The sequence below is a fragment of the Phalacrocorax aristotelis genome, chromosome 4 (genome assembly GCF_949628215.1).
Source record: "Phalacrocorax aristotelis chromosome 4, bGulAri2.1, whole genome shotgun sequence".
Classification (NCBI taxonomy): Eukaryota; Metazoa; Chordata; class Aves; order Suliformes; family Phalacrocoracidae; genus Phalacrocorax; species Phalacrocorax aristotelis.
The window spans coordinates 48,401,852-48,425,717 of record NC_134279.1 but is presented as its reverse complement, the minus strand read 5'-3'; the positions used below and the strand labels follow the sequence as shown (position 1 = coordinate 48,425,717).

The 23,866-nt window shown below is 37.7% G+C and overlaps 1 protein-coding gene across 33 annotated transcripts in view; it reads left to right on the top strand.

Moving 5' to 3' along the window:
* SORBS2 (sorbin and SH3 domain containing 2) overlaps window positions 1-23,866 on the top strand; it is a 232,611-nt gene that overhangs the window by 190,185 nt on the left and 18,560 nt on the right. For 22 of the 33 annotated variants that reach the window (XM_075091300.1, XM_075091289.1, XM_075091306.1 and 19 more), the window contains 6 exons: window positions 11,545-11,597; window positions 12,291-12,478; window positions 19,273-19,361; window positions 22,043-22,089; window positions 23,338-23,452; window positions 23,549-23,677. In XM_075091300.1, the coding sequence (XP_074947401.1) occupies window positions 11,545-11,597; window positions 12,291-12,478; window positions 19,273-19,361; window positions 22,043-22,089; window positions 23,338-23,452; window positions 23,549-23,677 (621 nt within the window). Of the gene's footprint in view, window positions 1-11,544; window positions 11,598-12,290; window positions 12,479-14,666; window positions 16,233-19,272; window positions 19,362-22,042; window positions 22,090-23,337; window positions 23,453-23,548; window positions 23,678-23,866 lie in introns of all 33 variants that reach the window. The other 11 variants (XM_075091302.1, XM_075091308.1, XM_075091310.1 and 8 more) reach the window with 2 other exon arrangements.

Genomic DNA, 23,866 nt, shown 5'->3' with positions numbered 1-23,866 from the left:
TGCACACAACTACACGACAAGAACTAAAAAACATAGGAACTACATAAAATACACTATTTCTAGCTTTTTATTTACAAACAGAAATGGGGGGGTTGGTGGGGGTGGGGGGCGTTTTAAGCTTTTAACTACTTGCAGGAGTATTTGAAGAGAAAATGGGAGCCAGCTCCCGTTCTCATTTTCATCTTCTTGGCTAGCTGCATGGAAGCCCAGCTTGTGCAACAGTGTGTTCGGGCTCCATGCAAGAAGGGACACTGGTCCAGCAATGTGTAGGTGTGGGGCTGCTGCTATCCAGGGGTCTTTGAGGCTCACAAGGGTGACACTAGCAACCCAAGCAAGCGATATTAGTAGGCCTGGATTTGTAGTGCCAACAGCTCTACAGTTTCCACACCATATATATGCATTTCAATGGATTAATTTTTTTATTTTATGTAGAGGCACCCAGTTGATGATATTAACATTTCTGTCTGTGCAAATTAATTCATTGGTATAACATAAAGATGAAAACATGCTATAAATATTTCAACATACTGTAACTTAGTTTGGAGAAATTACAAAAAAGCAGCTATTTAGTACTGTCTTCTCAGATTATCCACATCTAAATTGTGGAATTTTTCTAAGGTAAGCAAAAAACTCTGAATACGCCAAGCATTCTCTGTTACGGGAATCAAGTTGCTATATAATGAAGTTATCTTTGGCACTGCGAATCTGTCAATTTTTGCCTTCATGCCTTCATCTCTCTGTAGAAGACAATAGTGTTGTTTTCTTAAATAAATTTTTGTCCCTATTAAGGCCATAAATCTTTACTGGTCAGTTCATGAAACTAATTCCAGTGCTGTTTTTCTGTGAAAGACTTAGGTATGTATAGTCAGGTTGAAACAGTTGTCACTAGTAGTGCTGAATTATGGCTGTGGATGGTGGAAATGTATGGACAAAACTCCAGAGCAGCTTCACCTCCTAACCCTGCTACATGCACAGTAAGTTGTTCATCACTGGCCTTCACTTCCCACTCTGTTCACAGGAATAATACTTCCCTTACTTGAAAGGGACATTGTGAAGATAAATCTATAAAACAAAGTCGGTGTCCAGATATTGCATGAACAGCTCATAGGTATGTGAGTACAAAGGTAGTTCAAAAGGGCTGTTGACCTTCCAGTGGAGCAAGATCAGCAGTCAGTTCCAGTAACATCAAAGGCAGCAAGAAAAGTGCTGTAAGGTGTTTAATTACCTGAAATGGTCAAGAGCACAGTGTTATCTCTTGCAGAAAACAGAAATAGCTGTAGGTGATTGCTCTGGTGTATGGGTGACAACTTGACTCAGGAGGAAAAAGTGTTACGTACTTAATCACCAGTATCATTCTTTATGCAGGACCCTGTCGTCGTCTTTGAGGATTGCTTTCTAGGTCACACCATAATTAGCACCTAAGTTCTGATAATTACAGTTGTGGAGGACCAAAATTTTAAATTCAGAAATAATCTTTAACAAGAGGCTTTCTCTGTTTCAGAGATCTTTAAGCCAACAGTTCACTGTAATTCTGTGCTGCATGACAGCTTACATCAGATCCTACAAAGGAACTGGAGCTATTTAGAAAACAATTAATGCAGCCAAGTTTACAGTTGATTAGGTATCCCATTGGGCGTTCTACTGTTTTGCACTATGTTTTCATGCTGCTTGAATAAATCTGTCAATTATTCTTCTGCTCATTGAAAAATTTTCTTAATGCTATCTTCAATTGCTACTTTATCCCTTTGCTGTGAGAATTTTCATATGAAAACAATGTATTTAACTTTGGAAAAAAATGCTTCATCAACAAGGCTGTGGGAGATAAAGCATTACAAAATACTGCTAAAACAACTGTTATGGAATGCATAATTTTTTGTTCCCTGTTTTTTTGGCCATAGGATTTAAAATATACAATTTTCATTTCATATGCTGAAGTGGCTTTTTAATATAGTCATGCCTGCATGATGCATATTGATAATCTCTGCTCAGCACTTGCTTCAAGACAGCAAGATCCAGAATTAACATGCTTTATGAGAAGACAAGCATTGACCAAAAGCAATACTGATAAAATTATGTCTTCATTGCTGATCAGATGGGCAGTTTCTTGCCTATGCTGAAGATGACAATCATTTAAACCATCTTCTTAACACGGAATCTTTAGTAGCATTAGGTATACTTAAGTAATGTAGTGATGTTTACAGAAGTGGTCAAAGAGCCCTCTTAGCTTTGAAAGAATACTTTTAAAGTGTTTAACATCTTCCAGTCATTGGAAGAACAGCATCAAAAAGAAAAGTATTAAAGCTACCAGTCAATGACAACTCTTGAACAAGAATATTCTCTGTCTTAAATACAATCTTCATTCTTTGATTTTATTCCAATCCTTTCCCCATATTTGTTTTGTGTTTGTGTGTGTGTTGTTAAAGTGACATAGCATTTCTAGCACTTTGCTCAGTGTGTGCCTTTTCCTTCCCTTTTCCTTCACAACTGCTCCAGAATGATCGCATAAACCCAGATGACATAGATTTAGAAAACGAACCCTGGTATAAATTCTTTTCAGAACTGGAGTTTGGACGTCCGGTAAGTGAGGACAGAATATTAATATTTAAACATTAGGAAAAATATTTTTATAATGAGGAATTTACAAACTACCAAATTAGGCGAACATAGGTCAGTAAAGTTAATATGATTTTCTTTTTTTAGAAAGGTCAGTAATCTCATGCATATAACTATTATATTTCAAGTGAACCCTTAACCTCCCAGAGTAGTGGCTTTAATAGCTTTAATATGGACTACATATTAGACAAGTAGTAGTGTGTAAATACTTAAGAACAAGACAAAGTGCATGTTAAACAGGGATGTTTACTAGTCTCCCTAAATCTTTTGCATTTGGCTGGATTATTTCTGAACAATCTTTCAGAATAGAAAACATGTCAGTTTGATTAGGGATGCTAAGTTACAAATCTTGTATTTTTCTTGAAGGAATATGTCTAAATTGAAATGCACACAGACATATACAAATTGCTTATGGCAGTAAATACTGAGATTTTTTTTTCTTTTTTTTCCCCCTCTCTTATCATGCAGAATACGTATTTTGTACCTGAACACAGAGATAGGGGTTTGCTCTGTTTTCAAGCTGGTCACCTGCTTGAACAGACAGACTTCAGTTCTGCTTTGATTTTCACAAATAGCAAGGTCCAAAAAAGAGACTCAGGCAAACAGATGCTACCTTGGTCCTACTGCAAGCATTTACATCTAAAATTATAAACCTGAAAAGCTCCATTTGCTTGAAATGCCTAAACGTCAGTGATACCTTAGTTTTTCACCTTTGGTTGCCTAGGCACTTGCAACTCTTCTGCAAATACCACAGGCTTAATTGGATGTGAACACCAAAGGCTGTTTATATATTTTATACAAGGATAAAACAGTAACGTCCTCAGACCAAGACTGAGAACTAGGTTTCACTTCCTGCAGTGCCTTAATGACTAGGTTGGAGATGCACCCCCTCTTGCTTTTGCGCGCACCCTCTCTGGCTCTGTGGAGCTCAAATGCTTTCCTCTGCACTCTAACGTCTTTAGGAAAAGGGATAATTAATATCTTCATCCCTGAAGAATGTCTAACACAGTGGTTAGAGTATTTTCCAGATAAGTGGAAGATGTGCATTCAAATCGCCTTCAAAAAAGGAGGGAAATAAACCCAAGCATTCCCTCAGTCTGGTTAAACATTCCCATAGCTCCCCAGGATCCTGAGCAGCTTGAGGGAAAAAACCAAAAGCACCTGCCCACAGGTAGGAAATCCCAAATAGACATGGCATTTGAGCTTGAGAGTATCAGTCCCATTCTAATCTTTCCCTGTTAGCTAGCAATTCTCCAGAGCGCCCCCTCAGCATGCTAATTACTGACATGCTGGGCTACATGGGGAGCCTGAGCACTTGACAGAGGGCCTTGGTGGGCACTCTGGGAACCAGGTACCTTAGTCCCTCTTTGTATCTAGCCATAAGCCAAAATCAGAACTCCCAGCTACTTCAGTGAGAGCAAACGACATACATACTTCAAAAACTTTATATTTTTTTTAATCATAACATTTTTTTAAAATTGCCCCTTGAATACCACGTGAAAATAAAATTTAAAAAAAAGGTTAATGTAACTGGGTTTAATTTGTTGTCCAGTGGTCTATAATGTATCCCATTTTCACTGATTTCCTTTTATCTAGCCATTCAAGCTGTTTTGTCATCATTCCTCTGATGAATAATATGTCAACAATATTTTACTGATAATGATAACTTGGGAAGAGCATGTCCTGTAAGATAAAGTATATTGAGATTTCCCCAGCAGAACGTAACCATGATGCTTTACACTCTTCTGTCGTCAGTATTAAAAACCGATAGTCTTGGTTCAACCATTCCAGTTGTAAATTTTACCACCTAAAGTTACTAACATTATATCAAATTGCTTATAATTTTAAAAATATTGTAACACATTCTTCCTTCTATTCTACCCATATGTGTCACTCTTTGTATCTGACGTTGTCAACACTTAGTTTCTAACTGTGTCACCTTCTCCACATGTTTCATTCCTTGCTGCCATTGATTCTACTCCATTTCATCTCTACACTTCTGCTTTTATGATGCAGCCACCTAAAAAGCTTTTGGACTATGTTCAAGACAGTTCTTCTGGTGTTTCCATTGAGGTAAATGAATGATTCTTGTTCGGATGATTCTCTTGGGAAGAAGGGTTGGAGTGCTCGCCATTTGTCTTGAGTTTGTTAAAATGCAGTGGTTTCCTTCTGATAGCTGTAAGACGTTTCTAATTCACAATCATTTTATCTTTGTCTTCATATCTTTCCAGATCACTAGTGCATTTGGATGTTGATCTTATCCTAGGAACTGTGAGTCCTTATCCCCAAAACTTCTCAGAGATTACCACTCAGAAACACATAACAGCCCATACATCTCTAACTCTCTGACAAATTCTGACTTCTTCAGAGTTGGGCAAGTGCATTGCTTTCAGGCACAATTAATAACCAGCACAGTAGTATTTTTTTAATTAAAATATCTGACTGCAAATTCTGTATGTCAAGTAAAAGCCTGTGTGGCTAAGCTACCATTTCTCCAATTAAGTATTTATGACTAAGGGTGCTAATCAGGAAATCAGCAATTAATAATCCTGTTGTAAATTTATAACTGCAGGATTGACAGTCACTGTCATTACTCCAAACCAAATGCATCAAGATCAGTGGTGGGCTGTCATTGCCCTACTCTGAGAGGAAGAGATTCAGGCTTTCATTCCTTCTTCCCTCCCTACCCATTTTTAGAGTCTTAGGGCCAAAGTCAGGGAATCCTATAATGACAGCTTTACTTCATATGGTGGCTTTACTTTGTTCATATTCGTGATTCACTCTCATCTTCTGTAGCCTCTCCAAAAATTAAACACAAATCATGGCCTTAAATTGTTAATTGTTTGCAAGTTACTCTGGTTTGGTTTTAAGCTCTATAAATCTGGAAAAACCTCATGGTTGTGAAATTTGGGCCCAGTTCTCGGAGACAGTAGTCTTCTAGGCCTTCATTCACACTTGAGAGTACTCTATATATCAGAGAAGATAGTTTAAAAGTCCTAGCATGATGATTTGAAATATTATCACGTTCAGTAGGTCTGGGTAAAATGGCTATGAAGTAATACTGGGTTTTGCTTTGTTTAAATTACGAAGACATTTAGCTTTTATTTTGAAACTTTTTAAATCTTTGATAGATCATGTTCACAAACTACAGCAAATTGAATATTTTTCAGGGAGCCAGGGGGTGAGAATTTTCCAAATAACATGCTAAAGTATTAGCACCATCATGCAAACAAGCCTGTTTGTTGTTTACAGCTTGTGCCTACTTTTCCTAACTTCATTTTCAGTCACCATTAAAGCCTTAGTGCATGAAAACAGCTAAAACATTGGCTTAGTTTTAAATATATATCTGTTTTTTTTAGTAGAACCGAATCAAAATATTCAGCAAAGTCCGTATTTGGTAGTTTGGGGTGGTCGTCTCCAATATTTAATTATGTTTGTCAGGCAGCCTTTATCTGTATAGCAGAGTGTTGAATATTCTGGAAGATGCCTAATTAACTTTGGAGAGGGGGGAGTGGGGGAGGTGTGTTCTGTTGGGCCACCTGGAAGCGGCTTGGAGGGCTCATGGGGCAACAAATGCCCCAGAACTGACAGGACAGCTACAAACAGTGGTACCCACTCTTGGCAGTAAAAACTAACCATATCCACTGTTTGCTTTCACCTTTCCCCTATATGGTATCAGTGCGGCCCTACCTATGGGTAGAAGGTATATACTCCACACAGCCTGTATATGATAAAAATTAGGTAAAAATTGCATGTGGTGAAAATTGCATATGGTAAAGATTAGTGTTGTAGAATATGCAACACACAGTATGTTTCGTATAGAAAAAACTTCAAAGAAGGCATCAAATAAAGGGCAAAAGACCAAGTCACATTCAAGGTGATAAGAGTATCTTAAAGGACAGAAAGGAAAAGCCATATAGTAACCCAGCAGTCAATTTTGGCATGACACACACTACTTGCTGTCTTAGGCTAATCACTAACACACTATTTATGGCCTGGTGAATGCTGTGGATAAAGAAGTTCTCTGTGGTTTGGTTTCAGTTGTGTGATTTACCCATTGCCTTCCATAGGAGGCAGTGGGGATCTATGCCACCCTTAGGGTTTACATCATGCTCTGTATAGCCCTGAAGCCATTACAACTGGTGGAAAGTAATCACTGCTTCGTGGCTGTTTGCCCAGTGTCATGTAACAGACATTCTCAGTCTGGTTTCTAATGGAAGGGGTTGGCCCCTGCAGAAGCAGCTCTGCAATGACAATTAGTCTGCAGTGTTTGTATCACCTCATGCAACAGTTCTAACGGAGATGACCTCTGAGCCCAGGTTTCCTTCCTCTGCTGGTACCGGACCATGGAGGTGACTGGTCAACAAAGATGAGGTTGATAGTTGTGGCCAGTTTTGAAATAAGACTCTGACATTTTCCAGAACAGGCTCGATGTGTGTTTTGTGGGTAGTGTAGGGAAGCACACAGATCTGAGGCCTTTGCTTCACTCTGTTGTATAGAAATGTGAGGAGAACTGTATTACACTAGCTGTTGGTGTGAGCAACTCTGCTGCTGGCTTCTATGGTTTTATTGCAGACAGACTTCATAATAGTAGATATTTATCTTAAAATCGTTGATGTTGGATAGTGATGGCAGAATTGTCATAAATTAGTTTGCAGCTTTCAGAGGATGTAAATTAAAACTTGGAAGTACGGACTGTGGGAACTTGGGAATAAATACCTTCTTCAGAATATATTTTAAAAAACAAATACCATGATATTTTGTTTAGGCAGAATAGGTTAACAGTAATGCACTCATCATGAGCCCCATACACATTCCAAATTTGAGAAGTAAAATAGGGATAATCTCCTAAGTGCTAATAGCAGGGTCATGGTTGGTCTGAGAATATCTGATGATCATCAGCACACCTCCATAACAGGACTGGCTCCAAAACACAGGGTTTAATTTAATCTGCCTGTGGAAAGAAGGTTTGATTCTTTACTGCTTTGCTAGAGCAGATGGTATCGTTTTGGTTCACAGTATCCCTTCACTCTAATGTTTAAGTCCACTGACTTTATGAGCTAGGTTACAGTATTTAAAATACTTCGGTCAACAATGATCTGTTTCTATGTGGAATCTCTGGAATTCAAATCCACAAATAAGCTTTTACTTTAAAGTGTCATACATAGTTTGTTTATCACCTAAGAACAATGCAGTGACAGATGATTAAAGTAAAAACCCAAACTTTGACATCTGTGCTTTGCTAGGAAAAATGAAACTTGTAAGAAATAACTTCACATTTGTTTGCAGAAAAATCAGTTGGGTTTAGCAAATTTAGCAAATACAAATCAGATACTGTGATAAAAGTTGATTGTATTCCAGAGTCTTGTGTACCCTCCCATCATGGGAAAAAAGCATGTGCGGAGCACCACTGCACAGAAAGCCACCTGGGAAAGCAATACATCATTGTATGAGGGAGGCAAATCTTCTCTTCACTGGTGGAAACATCTAGCACTGGGAGAAGCTGGGCACATGATCAGTAATGTTGGTAGTCTTCTTCCAACAGGCTGTTGCTGCAGCAGACCTGCCTCACTGAGGGAGCTGTCCTGACATCACTGATGCACACTTCCCTCTTCCTTGAGAACGTGGGCTATGTACCACTACCTCACTTTGCTCCTCTTGGTAAAGCTTAATTCCCAGATTGTGCGAAGATCTCTCATACACAGGCTGCAAACTGCAGATCAGTGTTGCCTGAGGACACGTTACTTTACAAAGGATAAACACAATAGTAATTCCTAGCAGGTGGACATATTGCCATTGAGAACTTTTTTAATGCCACTTTCTATTTCCTACTGTAGTGCACACACTGTGGGTTGCATGCATGTCATTCTCTACTGCAAATGTGATGCAGATGAATAGAGGAGATCATGTCTCCTCTAATGTGTCTGAAGGTTGTATTGGATGAGCTGAAAATGACTGCATGACAAGTAGCCCCTTTTTTTTAGTATAGCGCTGAAGTCATTTTTGCAGCTTTCATTTTTAGCTCCCCTCTTACGTCCGTAGCATAAGTCACTGGAGCAGAGGTGTATGTTGCTAGAACTTTAGCATCAGTTTCCACAAACTGAAAATCCATGATACAGTGCAGAAGTGGAAGGGTAAGGATGAGAAAAAGAGGAAATCTATTCTTCTGGTTTACCATTTTATTATAAACCAAGATATTTTTCATACAGAACAATGCAACGCATTACAATAAGAATCACTTTTGTTGTTTGGAAGCAGTTTCAGATATTTTGGGCTAATTGGGTTCTGACAGGAACAGTTTAACAGTATTCATCAGGTAAGAATTTCAGCAGCAGCAGAGAAATTGCCTCAGCTTTGCCTCTAATGTGGTGATAAAATATTGAAAAAGAAACTTCAAAATCTTGCAAAGACACACCACTTCTAGAGCACTTCTAGGTATTACATGAGTCTTGCAGTGCTTCCATTCTGAAGAGATGCAAAGACTAGCAAGTTTAAACACACAAATTACTAAAACAATGAAGTGGTAGAATTGTCATGGTTTCATGATTTAGTCCAGTAGTGTATTTCATTTTGTATTTCAAAATAAATTGGAGGAAAACAGGTAAGTAGTTATAACTAGAACCTTGGGTTTCCTTTTTTCCTATACATGTGCTTGCTTTGAGATTTCCCCCACAATGAAATGCACGTGAGAGTTTGTGGGATGAAAACATGCCATGTTGAACTGTTCAAGATCACCAAGAATCCTTGAAATAGTCCAGAAACTAAATTCCGTCATTTACAGGCCAGTTCCTATGCTTTCTCTTGGTGAAACATCAGAGTTGCCGTGACCCTGTCTGCCAACGTTACAACCAACTCAATGTTGTTTTCAAGATTTTTTGCTTTCAAAATTTCTGTTGAAATCGCAAAAATGGACCAAGAGCTGTGCACCAACACTACTAATAGGATACAGCTCATATTTGTAATGCTTAATCTAATAGAAATCCATGTTAGAGATAGTTTTGCTGCAGTGTTTTACAAGTTAAACTAAGTGTGACGTGAGAGGAGTATCAGGAACCTAGTTCTGCCATTTCTGGTGGTCAGGTTTATGTTACTGGTTTTTGCAGTGCACGTATCCTTTATAGATCACTTACCCCAGATTTGTAATCTCACTTGAGGAGGGATTATACACCTTTGTGTTTATACGGCAAGAGATTCTGATCCAAACTGGAGTTTATGAACATAATAGTATTTAACAGCGAGAATAATAGTAGTAATAAGTAGTAACACAGAGTAAATACTTGAATACTTCACAAAGCAAAGACATTTCTGTTCAGAAGAAATAAACATTTAGAAACCCTATGCAGAGACCACCTTAAGTAAGTTATAGAGGACTTACTTTCTCTGGAAAACAACTGAAGTTTTTGAATTATTAACATCTTTTAACTGTTTATATTTCAGCTGCTATTACCAAAAGCCTGAAAGTTTTTTTTTTAGCTGATTTTTAATGTGACTTAAATTAAACTACTGTTAAGAATTACTGAGAAAATCGAAACGATCTTAGCTCAAGTTTTAGATAACATTTGATCCATATTGTATAGTGTGTGCATGGTTCTTCCTACCTCACAGTATAATAAATTTTGGTATAATCCAGAAATCAAAACTTCAGTTAGTGTTCTGATGGGATCACTTGGTATGTCATGCAGGTCTTAAATAACGAAGCCTACTGACAAATGAGCACCAACTGAAAAATTGTATGGTTTTTATAGTGCCCCACCTGTAAGCGTAGTTTCAAGAGTTACTCTAGAATGTCATTTAAAGTATGCAGTCTCTTTAAATTTGTTCCTAAGAATTCTTAGACTACAGGTGCCTTCTAGAAGTACGCCTAAGTGTCAGTTTACAAATCTGGATGAAGCCCCATTCATGAACTTGCAATTCAAATCACTGGGAAAAAAGAACATGAAACAATAAAAGCACTTAAACAGGCCATGACTGCTATTACGTCTGCAGTCCTTCCGTACAGAGAAAAGTCTGTAAAGCTTTCTCCATGCAAAGAAAAAGTCTAGAATGCTTCTGTAGAGAGAAAAATGGTTCTTGGAGCTTATGAAGCTGTGTGAGAGTTCTATTTCCAGTCCATCACGTTAGCTCTGAAATGGCATGCCAGGAACTTAAAACAAGTTTAACTTTTGAACCACACGGCTTTGTACCCATGAAGAAATACCCCGCGGACCTTGCAGTTTGGCCTATATTCATACCACATTACCAAAATTGTAGTATTATCTAAGTCTGATCACAGGCTTAAAATGTGTGAAATGATTGACTTATTATTAGTGGTCTCTTAAGGTTGATTTTGAATAAATAATAAAATTCTGGAGCAGTACTTCATTCCATCTTCCAGGGTTCGTGCAGTAGCTACTACCAGAACTCCATAAGCAACGACTAGTGTTCTGTTCTTACCAGGAATAAAAGGTGGTCAACAGCTGGCCACAAACGTCATGGGATTTACAAAAGTTTCTGACTATAATTGATTGTGGGATTTTGGTGAGTAACTGGGAGGGTGGGGAGGAGAAGCTCTGCAAACCTCACTTGTGCATGAAGGAATTATTTTCAGATTTTTATGGTTTTATAGTAGAAGTTCATTTCAGCTGTTCTGTATCTATGTTTGAAAAGGGTATAGAGAAGCATGACTTTGGATCATTATTTAGTAGTGCTTGAAACGAAAAAACATCACTGAAGTGCAATATGAAATGAAATCTAGTGGTGCTTTTTAAAAACTGCATAACTATCTCATGAAATACTGCAGTATCTATGTTGGAGTGCCCAGGAGATTAATCATCATAGTCTGGTTTTATAGGATTTGTCACAGTGTAACAATCGTAATCAAATCACAAGCAGAAATTGTCACCCTTTTTTCAAATACAGATGTATAACAGATTCATATATTTGTTTTCACAGACTTCCTTATATCATCACTATTCAACAGACAAAGGCCTGGACAGGCCCTCTAGGTAAGAAATACAATATGTGTTCAGTAGACACAGATTGTACAGCCTGTGGGTTTTCTGTGTGACACGAAGCCAGCAAATGTTACAGAGAGTCAAATTTTAACATTCACTTTGTAAGCTACTGACAAAATAGAGAGATGCACAGAGAGGATGTTCATATTTTGATACTGAAGTGTAAATCTTACTTTTGCTTTACAAGGACTTTCTGTTTACATTCAAAACAAGCTATGCTGTATTTTGGGTCTTCCCTCTAACACTCCTGAGCTTCTCTCTCAACTGCAGCAATCTGTCATTTAACCTTACTGCCTGCAGCTCTTCCAGTGCTGTCTCCCGAAGCATGCCAACCTCACCTGTTCTCAGACTCCGACTTTTTCCTATCTTTGTGCTGAACATCTAGTACCAAAAAATAGTCTAAAAAAACTTCATGCATTTATTTCAAAGCCTTCTCTATGAAAACAGTGTAGAAATTTTGTATAAGACTTTAAAACGAGCAGGTGAAGAAGAAATTCAGCTTTCCTCTGTGAAATACGCTGTAAGATGTCTGAGGCCACTGCTTCTCCCCTTTACATGTTTTTGATGTACTTGTTCCGGCATTGTTTGGTCTATAAACCAATAATATAATTATGAGCTTACTTTTTAAATTCCTGAACTCCCATCTCAGAATTAGACTGCTGCTAATACTGCTTATTTCTGTAGTTCTGCAAGTACTGCGAGCGACTACAGAAAAAGAAGGAAGTCGGAACCTGCTGTAAGTCATCAGAGGGTGCCCAGTGATCAGAACGCAAACAGGCCTAACCTGGGCCGCACAGATATGCAAGGCCCCTATACCACCCTTAGAAAGCCTTTAACTAGCTCGTCTCCTTCTTCTCCATCAAGAGCAAAAGGTAAGAGGAGAGCATGTTTGTTAGCAGAAAACCACTGATGATGTGTTGTACAATAGATTGGTAGTAAATGCAACTTTCTGCTGTTGCTCAGTGCACTTTACTGGGAGATTTACTATATGAAACAAAGGAACAGCTTTGGGCCTTTCATGAAAGGCTGACTTGTTTATTCTTACATGTGTAATTTTAAGCTGAAAAGATCGATTTGTAACAAGGATTTTCCAGCATCAACTGCTTATTCTAACAAAGGAAAATTGACTAAATGATGATTTTGCTACAATATATAAACCCATCAAATTTTAACTCCACTACTCTCTTACTAGATTATTGTGATTTTAAAACTGTTTTCAGTATATACAGAAAGTAAATCAAGACAAATAGCATATAAGATTAAAATGAGTTTCCAGAATACTATCTGTTGTCTTAGACATCGTCAGTTATCAGGACCTAATTTAATCAAGTAAATATCCCTATTCCAATTTTTGATTTTGTAAATCCTTGAAGTATTTATTACAGCATATATACAATCTAATTAGCAGCTTCTTCCAAGTAACTCACTGTCACATTACTGTTCTCCATGTCTCTCCAGAAGAAAAGATAATTGAATCAGTTCTTGGTTTGGGCTTGGGGTTTTGGGTGGGGTTTTATCGTAAGACAAAATGTTTTGAGTAAAACACACGATGTAAGTAATACGCAGAGTAATATCATATACAATATGTATCCTTCTGTTTAAGTTACTATTATTCATTTAATTGCTGTATTTTGTAGTTATTCTGTCTAATCAGCCTATAGTTGTATTAGGGACTGCATAAATCTTTGTAAAAGTCGATTCCCACTGCAAAGAAAGTCATTTCCAGGCTGCAACAGAATAGGTCAGACAAAGAAAAGCAGTGAGGAGTATTAAGAGTGAAGTGATGGAAAAGCAAATGTATTTTAAACAGAGTGTTACAGTGGTAATTTAAAAAGCAGGTAAATTCATCCATTTGGAGTACCAGGCCAGGCAGTGAAAAATTGGTAATCTCCATTTACCTGCATTTACCTTTGACAACACCACCACTAATGAGCACTTACCATGACTTAAAACCCTTCCTGTGTTTAAAAATCCTTAAGAACTTTTACCACATCTAATTAACTTTTAGAAGGCGACCTAGCTGTGTCACTCCATTCTCTCCCAGCATTATGAAACCTACTAGGATGTTACTTTTTCTTGGAATTAACCATTTTATTGAAGAAGCAGCATGTTATAAGCTGTTTGATCAGCATGGACTTTGAACTCAAGTGTTTTGGTTTCTGATTCAGATTCAAGTAGTTCTCCTAGAAATGAAATTGAGTTGTCTTAAGCATGTGTCCTGAACTGAATGTTGCCACTTGAGAGCATTTTTGAAAGTTCAGTGCAAGTATGGAAGACCACAGTTCCAAATTTGTCTCATAGTGACTTCTAGATCTTGCATGCACATAAAAATGTCTTAAAGCTTACTCAGGCTTTGTTATGGGAGCCAAAATAAGGGCTGTTGTTTCTTCTACATGCTCAGTAAAATGATACATATTCATTTACACCTGTATAACAGCTCCTTAGCCACCTTGTTCTGCCTTCTATAAGCTGCAGAAAAAACCACTCCCTTCAGTTCTATCGCACAGGGAAAGAGTGGGCTACCTATTAACAACTGGGAGAAATTTCCCATTTGATCTTATATAAAGATTTATCTATCTTAATTATCTTAGAATATACAGTTGCTGTGCAATCTCTGAGCATTATCCAGCTCAAAAATTCTGAACAGCTTCTTTCAGAATCCACAGGTGGAAAGTCAATATTTGACTGAGGTCTAGGTTTGTCATTTGGCTTCATCTTTAAATCCTTTGCAGCTTTTATTATCTGTTGACCTGCTTCAAAATCAATATTAATGCTTGGTTTCTTACAGTGCTTTGGCAGGGGGTTGTGGACAGGGTAACTTCTCCATAATTCCTAAGGAAGTCTTTTTGATATTCAAATTATCATGAGTACATTTTTACAGCTGGAAAGTAACTTAATTATTAGCTCTGCTGCCTATGTACTGACCTAAGTTGATAGATACGTTAATTACTGTCTCTTTTCTAGCCTTTCTAATACTTACTGATGTCAATTCCAACTTTCTGAATCTTTTAATTTCTGGCAATGTCTCTTCTTTACCATGCTGCTCTATGGATTATAAAGGTGGGGATATTAGCAAAGTATATCCATCCCTTTTAAGTTATTCAGTGCACAACCACAACACCTCAAATGAATTAGATTACTGTAGCACTTACAGACAACATTTAGCTGTTCCAACTGATTCAAGAAGGGCAATCAGCTACAAGAATGGCTGGCAAATGACTCGTCAAAATGCAGAAGTCTGGAGCAGCACAGAAGAAACTACTTCTCCAAAGAGAAAATCTCGTAGCTGTGATGATCTGTTAACAGATGATCGTGATAGCTTTCCCGATGCACAGGCCAAGTCTGAAAGCATGGGCTCTCTGTTATGTGAGGAGGACTCCAAAGAAGTCTGCTCAATGAACTGGGCCTCCCCGTATGTTCCTGAGGGCCACAGTAGTAGTAGTAGGTCAAGAGTTCGTCACAGATCTGCACATGATGCCCCGGGTTTCCTAAAAATGTACAAAAAGATGCACCGCATCAATCGCAAGGACTTGATGAATTCTGAAGTTATTTGTTCTGTGAAGTCCAGAATACTGCAGTATGAAAAAGAACAGCACAAAGGTATTCTTCAAGGCTGGAGAGAGTCTTCTACTGAAGAGGTGCCCAGAGATATGGTGCCAACCAGGATATCTGAATTTGAAAAATTAATTCAGAAGTCAAAATCGATGCCGAACCTAGGTGATGAAATGTTGTCAACTGTTACACTAGAGCCTCCTAAAAATGGCTTATGTCCAAAGAGGCGATTTTCTATCGAATCCTTGCTGGAAGAAGAAAATCAAGGCAGACATCCCTCTCAGGTACAACGGAGCTACAAGTCTAAAACCCTGGTGCCAATTCATATTGAAGTGACCAGTGATGAGCCACAACGATCGCATATGGATTTTTCAGACAGTGATCAAGATGGAGTGGTTTCTGACCTCAGTGACTTTATCCAGATAGAGGGTTCATCCTTTTGTAGTGAAAGTGACTTTGACCACTTTTCCTTTACATCATCTGAAAGCTTTTATGGATCAGGCCATCACCACCACCACCACCACCATCACCACAGGCATCTCATCAGTTCCTGCAAAGGGCGATGCCCAGCATCCTACACGCGCTTCACCACCATGCTAAAACATGAAAGGGCTAAACAAGAAACCACTGAAGATCCAAGGAGACAGGAAGCAGAATCTGGCCTCTCTAAGATAGCATTCCTAGTCAGTCCAGTGCCTTTCCGGAGGAAAAAAAGTGCAGCTCCTAAAAAACAAACTGAAAAGAAAAAATGCAAGTCATCTGTATTTGAAGCACTAGATTCTGCACTTAAAGACATCTGTGACCAAATTAAAGCTGAAAAAAGAAGGGGAAGCTTGCCTGACAACAGTATATTACACAGACTTATTACTGAGCTGCTTCCAGACATTCCAGAAAGGAATTCATCTCTCAAAGCTCTGAAAAGGAGTCCCATGCACCAGCCTTTTCATCCACTGCCTCAAGATGGTGCTATCCATTGCCCACTGTACCAGAATGATTGTGGAAGATTACCTCTTAGTGCCTCTTTTCCGGACATGGACGCAACTAACAACAACGATAGTGCACTGTGTTTCCAAGGTGGATTAACTTTTTTCCTCTATCCCTGTGATTTACTTATCCAACCTTACCCCCTGTATTTCCCACCCTTTCTCATTCCGTTTTTGTGTCGTCTGCAAGCAGCTTTCATCCCACAAAATTCTTAATGAAGGATGTCATTTTTACATAGGTGATGAGGGTAGATAAATTTGCTGTCTATTCACAAAATACAGTAATCTGGACAGCTGGAGTGATGGTGTATTTCAACTAATAGATAATTAGTGTTATAAATTATAATGGTGGTGTTAAATTAAGCAATGTGGGGGTTTCCCCCCCCCCCCCCCCCCCCCCAAGAAGAATACCTTACTGAAAGTGAATGCATGCATCGTAAGATGCTGGTCAAACAGAAAACAATATGCAGATAGCCCTTCCTTTATTATTATGAAAAAAAAATCTGCATGTGAAACATGTTGTACTGTATAGTTTTGTTACATGTAAATGATAAAAATGCTGTTAATTCTTCCAGTATCATAGAAAGTTGATTCTGTTTTCTTATTAAAATGCACTAATTCCACTGCTTTATATTACTTTTTGTGAATAGACCCTAAGGTCATTTTAGGGGGGTTCCATTTCCGCTGTTCAAACAATACAATTTCCAATTTCTGTGGCAGCAAAACTAGTTCTTCTCATAGAATTTTAATATATCTATGAAATTTTAAGAAATATCCTATCCTTTTAGAAGGGAAATTATCGATAATCAAAACTTGAATGAGACTGTCAGGGTGGGTACAATATTTTAAAAAGTCTGTCTTGACCGTAATCTGGTTTTAAAGTTACTACTTTGAGTTGTTCATTGCTCTGCTGCTCTTTTCCTCAAAAAAAAAAATTGCTTGAGCTTAAAATGTTCTTAGACTTTAACCTTGCAATATTAAAAGAAGCAAACCAGATTCACAGCAGGAGTGCACAAAGGTGTATCCCAGATGATTTAGATTAATGTCTTTGGCAAGTCTGTCATTTATTTCTCTTTTTACATGGTAACGTATCTGTGTTAAAGAATTCTGCTTCTAGATATACAGTCTTCTGTGACAGGGCATCTTTGAGAATTACAAAGCTGTTATTGAAATCACAAGTGGATATAAGAAATAATGTCTTTAATATATCAATTATGCAATATTTGATTGGACCAAATTACTTATCTTTAATCTCACATATTTTTCTGTAACTTTTGCAAGTACCACATCAGTAAATATGTATTTCAAGAGAAATCAGAACTGAAGCTGTTACCGTCTCCTCTTAACTACTTAAAATGGGTGTATTGAGAACAGAGAATTTGGAAAGAAACAGCTGTGAAACACAGTTCAGAAATGAATTAGTCATACTTGAGGACTAATTATAATTAACCCTGGCTGGCAGAAGTACACGATGAGACTGAAGTTGTGGGAAATTGCACAGGCCACATATGACAGTTGCTAAATGAGAATTTTCCAGTCCCTGAAAATAAGGAAATCCACAGTGCAGGGTAAATGTGGGTTCCTAATAGCTTCTGCAGCTATGAAGGAGCCTGGCATGAGGAAAGCGGTACACTCTGTCAACATTAATAACCCTAAAGTAGCGTGGAGAATGAGTACAGCAGAATATTCCATTGACTTCCATCAGCTCCAGTCATGGCTGAGCTCCACTTCTAATGAAGTTTTATGTTTTGTTGGATTTGTGTGTGTCTCTTACAGCCACTATCCACACAGAGACCCCAAAGTCACAGCAAAAAACACTGAAAACTACCAATATTGACCACCTAAGGAGCTGTATAGAAATAAAGGAATTGTTCTTCCTAAAGCTGCTGCATTTTCTCTCCTTCCCTCCGATGTCCTTCTCTTTCTGCTAGAGTTTAAAGAAAAAACTAATAGATTTGTTTGGAAGCATCATATTTTAGGCTTATGCAGTAAGCATAGATCCTCATTCACAGGCACATGACATATCAAGAAAGCTGTCCAGAACTGGGATTGTGATATACTAGTTGGTGATGACATGCTTGCAACCGATGGCATAAGTAATACAGTTACCTCATTTTTTGCATCCACTGTATTTATCAGTAGCCTCAAGTTTCTGGGGCTTAGCCCACAGCCCACTGGAGACCATTTACATCTTTCTTCTATAAGACCCCAACATAATGGATGAGATGCTTTCAAGTCTTTTTTTTTCCACTTGTACTTGTTTAGAAATGTGTGGGCTTGGTAAGAACGGATTGTGTGAATGACGTCAAAGGAAGACAAACATCAGTCATGTGTCTCCACTAGCAGGTATCACGGTGGCAGTAGGAGACTAAAATAGTAAATCTCAGAAGTCAAGAGGCAGTTCATTTCATCCTGTGGTCTGGAATAATTCTGTTATATTTTCATTTCACATTGGCAACTTGCAGAGCTATAGAGTGTAAGATTTTATTTTTATTAAAACATGAAAAGAAGTATTCACCATCCTATAATAAACCCTCCCTAATAAACATTGGTAAACTGGGCTTTAGAGAAAATCTGCCACATAGATTGGTGAGTAATGATTTGTACTCCACCTCTTAAAGCAGAGTTGTTTTTATTAAATAACATCCTTTTAAATTCCTTTGTGTTGTCTAACAAGTGGCCTGGTAAAGTAGAAATGCATCTTAGATCCCTTAGGAGCAAACAATTTTTCTTCATTATTTTCTCATTGAAGCATGCTTTAATCATGTTTTGTGCATGTAATTATGTGTTGATATTGCTGGCATTCTGAAACAGTTTCTTGGAACCTGATGAAGTCCTGGTACTGCTGTCACATCTTCCATTTGGTCCAGTAAGGGTGGATCCTTTCGTACAGTAAGGCATAATTTTGCTCTCTCGATCCTCTATAATATCAGAGGACAGTCGCTGCTTGAGAGTATCTTTTTTTTCTTTAAAGGTGCACTTTAGCCATCATATCATGTGCTTTTCTTTCTATTAAAGGTAAAATAAAACATTTCAACATCTCTCCACCCCCCTAAATGAAACCAAGCAGCATCACAGATTTGAATAGTTTTGTTTAATTTACCCTAGCTTCACATGATTTCTGTTTTCAGTAGACCAGGAGTCTCCTGGAAGCTATTCTGCTTTTACTGATGTGGGACGATGTACTCCAAGAGAGAGAAGAGGAACTACAGACAAAGAGGTAGTGAGACAACAATAAATAATGCAGCAATATCCATATGGAAAATTGGTAACATATCTGAGACAAGACTTGTGTAAGCTTTAAGACACTAATAATACAGACCAAAGGAACAGTCACTTGTCATATCATCAGATGGGATAGCATCCTTCTTTTTCATTAAGGAGATAGGTACTTCAAGAAATTAAAAGAATATCAAGCTTTATAAGCTGTATCTTCTATTTACTTAGATATGGACATAAGTTTACTAGTCATTGATAGGCTCTGTCAAAGCTGACTGAAGTGGGTGTTTGGGACAGAGAAGAATAGCAGATGCGACTGGGGAAAGGCTCTTTTGAGAACCAGAGCCTTACACAAAGAAACTGCCTCAGTAGTTTCAAAACTGATACAAAGAACATCTGTATTTCACCATTACTTTTGTTTAGAAAGAGCAAAACCACTGCTGTTAGTGTGTTAGACAAAACCACTTATCCTAAGAGTGATCTCTAAGTTCTGTAACAGTTGGTGATTGTAATTATATACTGACTGCTTATATTAATGCTTTGGAAGAGGAAATGGAAGCAGGCATACAACCTTTGAAGTAAACACAAAGTATCACTGAAAAGAATACACAAAACAATGGAGTGTATCACTCAGTATCTTAAGAATATTTCTAGATCTAGAATTATAAATGCTCTACAAACAGGCTACAGGGATTTTATGCAATCATTAAGTACATTTATATTAACCAACATCTACAGACCATAGATTGTTAACATTTCCCATTGATTTTTTTTAACATACTGCACAAAATAACGGCAGCATAAGAAAGCACTGTATTTTAATTGCTAATGTTTAAGTTTTTGCTCTGGGCTGTTTACCTTGTTAAATGGTGGTAAAGGTTAGAGCTGGCTGCAGGATCTGAATTTAGATCCACTTACACCCCACTGACATGGTTATATTGCTGCAATTCAGTTAGGAGTCTGATTTCAAAGAAAGACTGCTCATTACAAAATAAAGGATAAAAAACTTCCAGGCGCCATACTGTGTGTTCCTTTTAAAGTTTTGTGACATTGAAAGTCACCTTTCAATTTGAAAACGTAAAATACTTACACTACAAGCCATTCGTAAGATCATAGTACTTTAAAAAGATGAAAGAAGAAAGGCTTCTCTATTCCTGGTATGTTTTGTACATTTCAAAGTATTTTGTTTTTAATCAACTCCACTGATCTTTTAATATTACCCCCCATCCCATTATTTACTTTAGTAGTTACAGCACCAGCTGTACTAAAATCAGGAAAGAGTGAAAAGGGCTTGGCTACAGCTGATGATATGAATATCCCTTCCCATCTAAAAGATTATTTTTAACAACAGCAGAGAACAGAAAAATGTTTTTAAGTTTAGGCTATCTTATTTGAAAGAGACCTGTTATGGAAAATTGTATTAGCATTACAAAATGCAAGTTGACAGGATCTCTGTAATAGCTTTGAGGACTTTTTTATTGTGGCAAAGATAATGCTCTAGGTATAGTAAATTTGCTAGCCTTTAGATGACAAGAAGGGAGGGAACCCTGTCAAGAATACCTGGCCTGGAAGAAAGGTAAAATGCAAAACTTACAAGTGTCCCTTTTTATTCCTGTTATAACAAAGATGTGCACCCTTACATCATTACAAAAAGCATCTCCCAGAAATAGCGTAATTAGCTCATTCTAGTCACTAGTATATCCTAGAGAGAGATTTTTAAAGATGTAGCAATCTCATCTGCACAAGTACTTGCCGAGAAAGACTATATCCTTTACCTAATATCCTCTCATAATACTGGTAATCACTTTTGCACCTTCCTCTGAAGTACCTAGTGCTGGTTATCCATCAGAGGCAGACACTAGATGAGTGAGGCTCTTGGGTTGGATCGTAGTTCGTGTTTTGAGCACAGCTTTGAAAACAATGAAAGTGTGTCACCCACACAGGTGAGGAGAGGTAGGGTTGTTTTACAGTTTTATTTTTGAAATATTGAACTTACAGATACTTGGTGATAGAACTTGAGAAATATATGAAAGAGATGATATGATGTGATTGCCTGCAATAGCAAGAGAGCTGCACAGATGACTTGGGACATCACATACAGTCCCATGTTTCTCAGACTTTCTGAAAACTATGAATGTGATTATAGAAATATAAAATATTCCCAACCCTTTGCAGCTGTCAGAGTGATTTTTCCTTTATATATGTATATGTGTATATATACATATAAAACATGATGCAGTATTTGCAGTTGAAATTAGCCTAAAGATAACAAGTTTAACAAAAGAGGCATCTAAAGTATTAGATCATATTAAGGATGTGAATTGCCATTGTACCTAGAGATCTAGATGCCTACAAGCCACACTGGCATGTAATTCACTTTTTTTTTTTACTTTTCTAGTTCTCTTAAACATAAAATTGCAAAGCAGTTTCTATTTTTAAAGTAATTAAATAATTAAAATATTTTAAATATGTTTAAAGTATGTCTATTTTTAAAATACTAAGTCCAAATGCCTAACTGCCTTAAAAAAGGAAGCTGTGCATTTAATTGCCTATTACTGCAAGAACCACTGTGAGGCACACGTTCTTATCTTTTTGGATCTTGGTCACCTTTATAAAAGCTGAAACATGTTTACCATATAGTAATACTACCTGTATGTATTAATCACTTTGCCTACTTTTCAGAAACTGCCAGCTAGAGCTGTATATGACTTTAAAGCTCAGACTTCTAAGTAAGTACTAGACCTTTATTCATTTAAGAATTCGTAATTCAAGAAAACTCTTTCTAGCACTTGTGGCAGCTAACTGCTGTTCTAGCCAGTTTCAGCAGCAAATGCCATGTCTTAAATTGTCATATTCTCCCTTACATTTCTTTGAACACATGAATGGCTGTGCATCTTCGGCCCTCTAGAGTGTGGGCCCTGAGGGTCACCCACTGAACACTTTGTTGTGAATTGTATTTAGGTTACACAAGGTACAGTCCTTAAATTACTGTCGTAGACAGCACATTTATCAAAATTCTGTATAATGCTTCAGCATCTTCCTGTCTGTCTTACACAGACAGGCTCTCTGCAGGATGTGACTTGTCCCATACTAAGACAAACCACAGTGGTCCACAGTAAAAACAAAATCAGGAAACAGAGTTCTAGGATATGAGAGGGTCAAAGTAGACTCCCTGTATTTCATTTCTGCTCTTGTTGTGATGATCCAGGGCGTTTAAGTGATCTTTAGATATGGCTAAACATTGCCACTAGAATCACATTAGCTGTGTCTGGTAGAAAACTCACAACTTGAATTATCAGAACAGCACATCAGCTCTTGAAAAACCAAATGGATGATACAGCAAAGTCTTCCCAAGCGAGGATCTGAAAGTGTTCTTAATGATTTGGATAATTCCCTTTTTTGGTATCCAACATGAAGCATTTCACAGGCCCTGAGCATCAGAAATGGTGAGAACATAATCCTGTGTTCTTCATGCTTCTGAACAGCTGTCTGTCTTGAAAGAAAAATGCATGGAGCAGAAGGCATGCCAAGCTGTGCTGCTGCAAAAAGGTAGTAATAGGCCATAGAGATGTGGGATATATTCTATAGTCTTCCCTACTGATTTCATAAAGAACACCAAATACCTCTCAGTGCCTGTCATAAAAGCAGCATCTAAACAGTCAATCGAAAAGACATCATACTTGCACGCAGACCCAGTACTAAGTGCTCTGGTAATAACTAGCAATGCTTCCTTGAAATCAGAGTGTGAAACAGTCCTATATAACTTACAGATAGTACCTGGGATTCATAAACATGAATCATTTCCTTTTGTATGGTATAATCAACTGCTAAATGTACCACAGCTGTGACACCACTTCTTCAAATGTTTAGTTGCTACATTCTGCTTCAGTTCCAAACTGTAAAGATCTCCGAAACTGTGCAGGTAGAGGAGTTAAATGTAAAACTGTAAATATCTGATCTAAATAAATTTGTTGCAGAGAGCTGTCCTTTAAGAAAGGAGACACTGTCTATATCCTCAGGAAAATTGATCAAAACTGGTATGAGGGTGAACACCACGGAAGAGTTGGAATATTTCCCATTTCTTATGTCGAGGTTTGTTCTCTGTTTTAATTCCTTGAATTAGTTTGGGTAATAAGTCCACAAACTGCATGGGAATGATGAAAATCTGTGGGTTTTCTTTTTCTTTAGAAACTTTCTCCCCCAGAAAAAGCACAGCCTGCCAGGCCGCCTCCCCCTGCACAGATTGGAGAGATTGGAGAAGCTATTGCCAAATATAATTTCAGTGCAGACACAAATGTGGAGTTATCGCTTAGAAAGGTACAGTTTAGATCTTTATCACAATACCATTATAGTGCCTACTGCTACACAGAGTTAATATATAGGTAAATACTCTGGATTCATTATTTGCTACGCACAACGCAATGTAACGGCAGGAAACAGCTAATATAGCAGCTTACTGGCTTGCAGCCTTTCACAGCTACCTACAAATAGTTTAAACATGTTGTG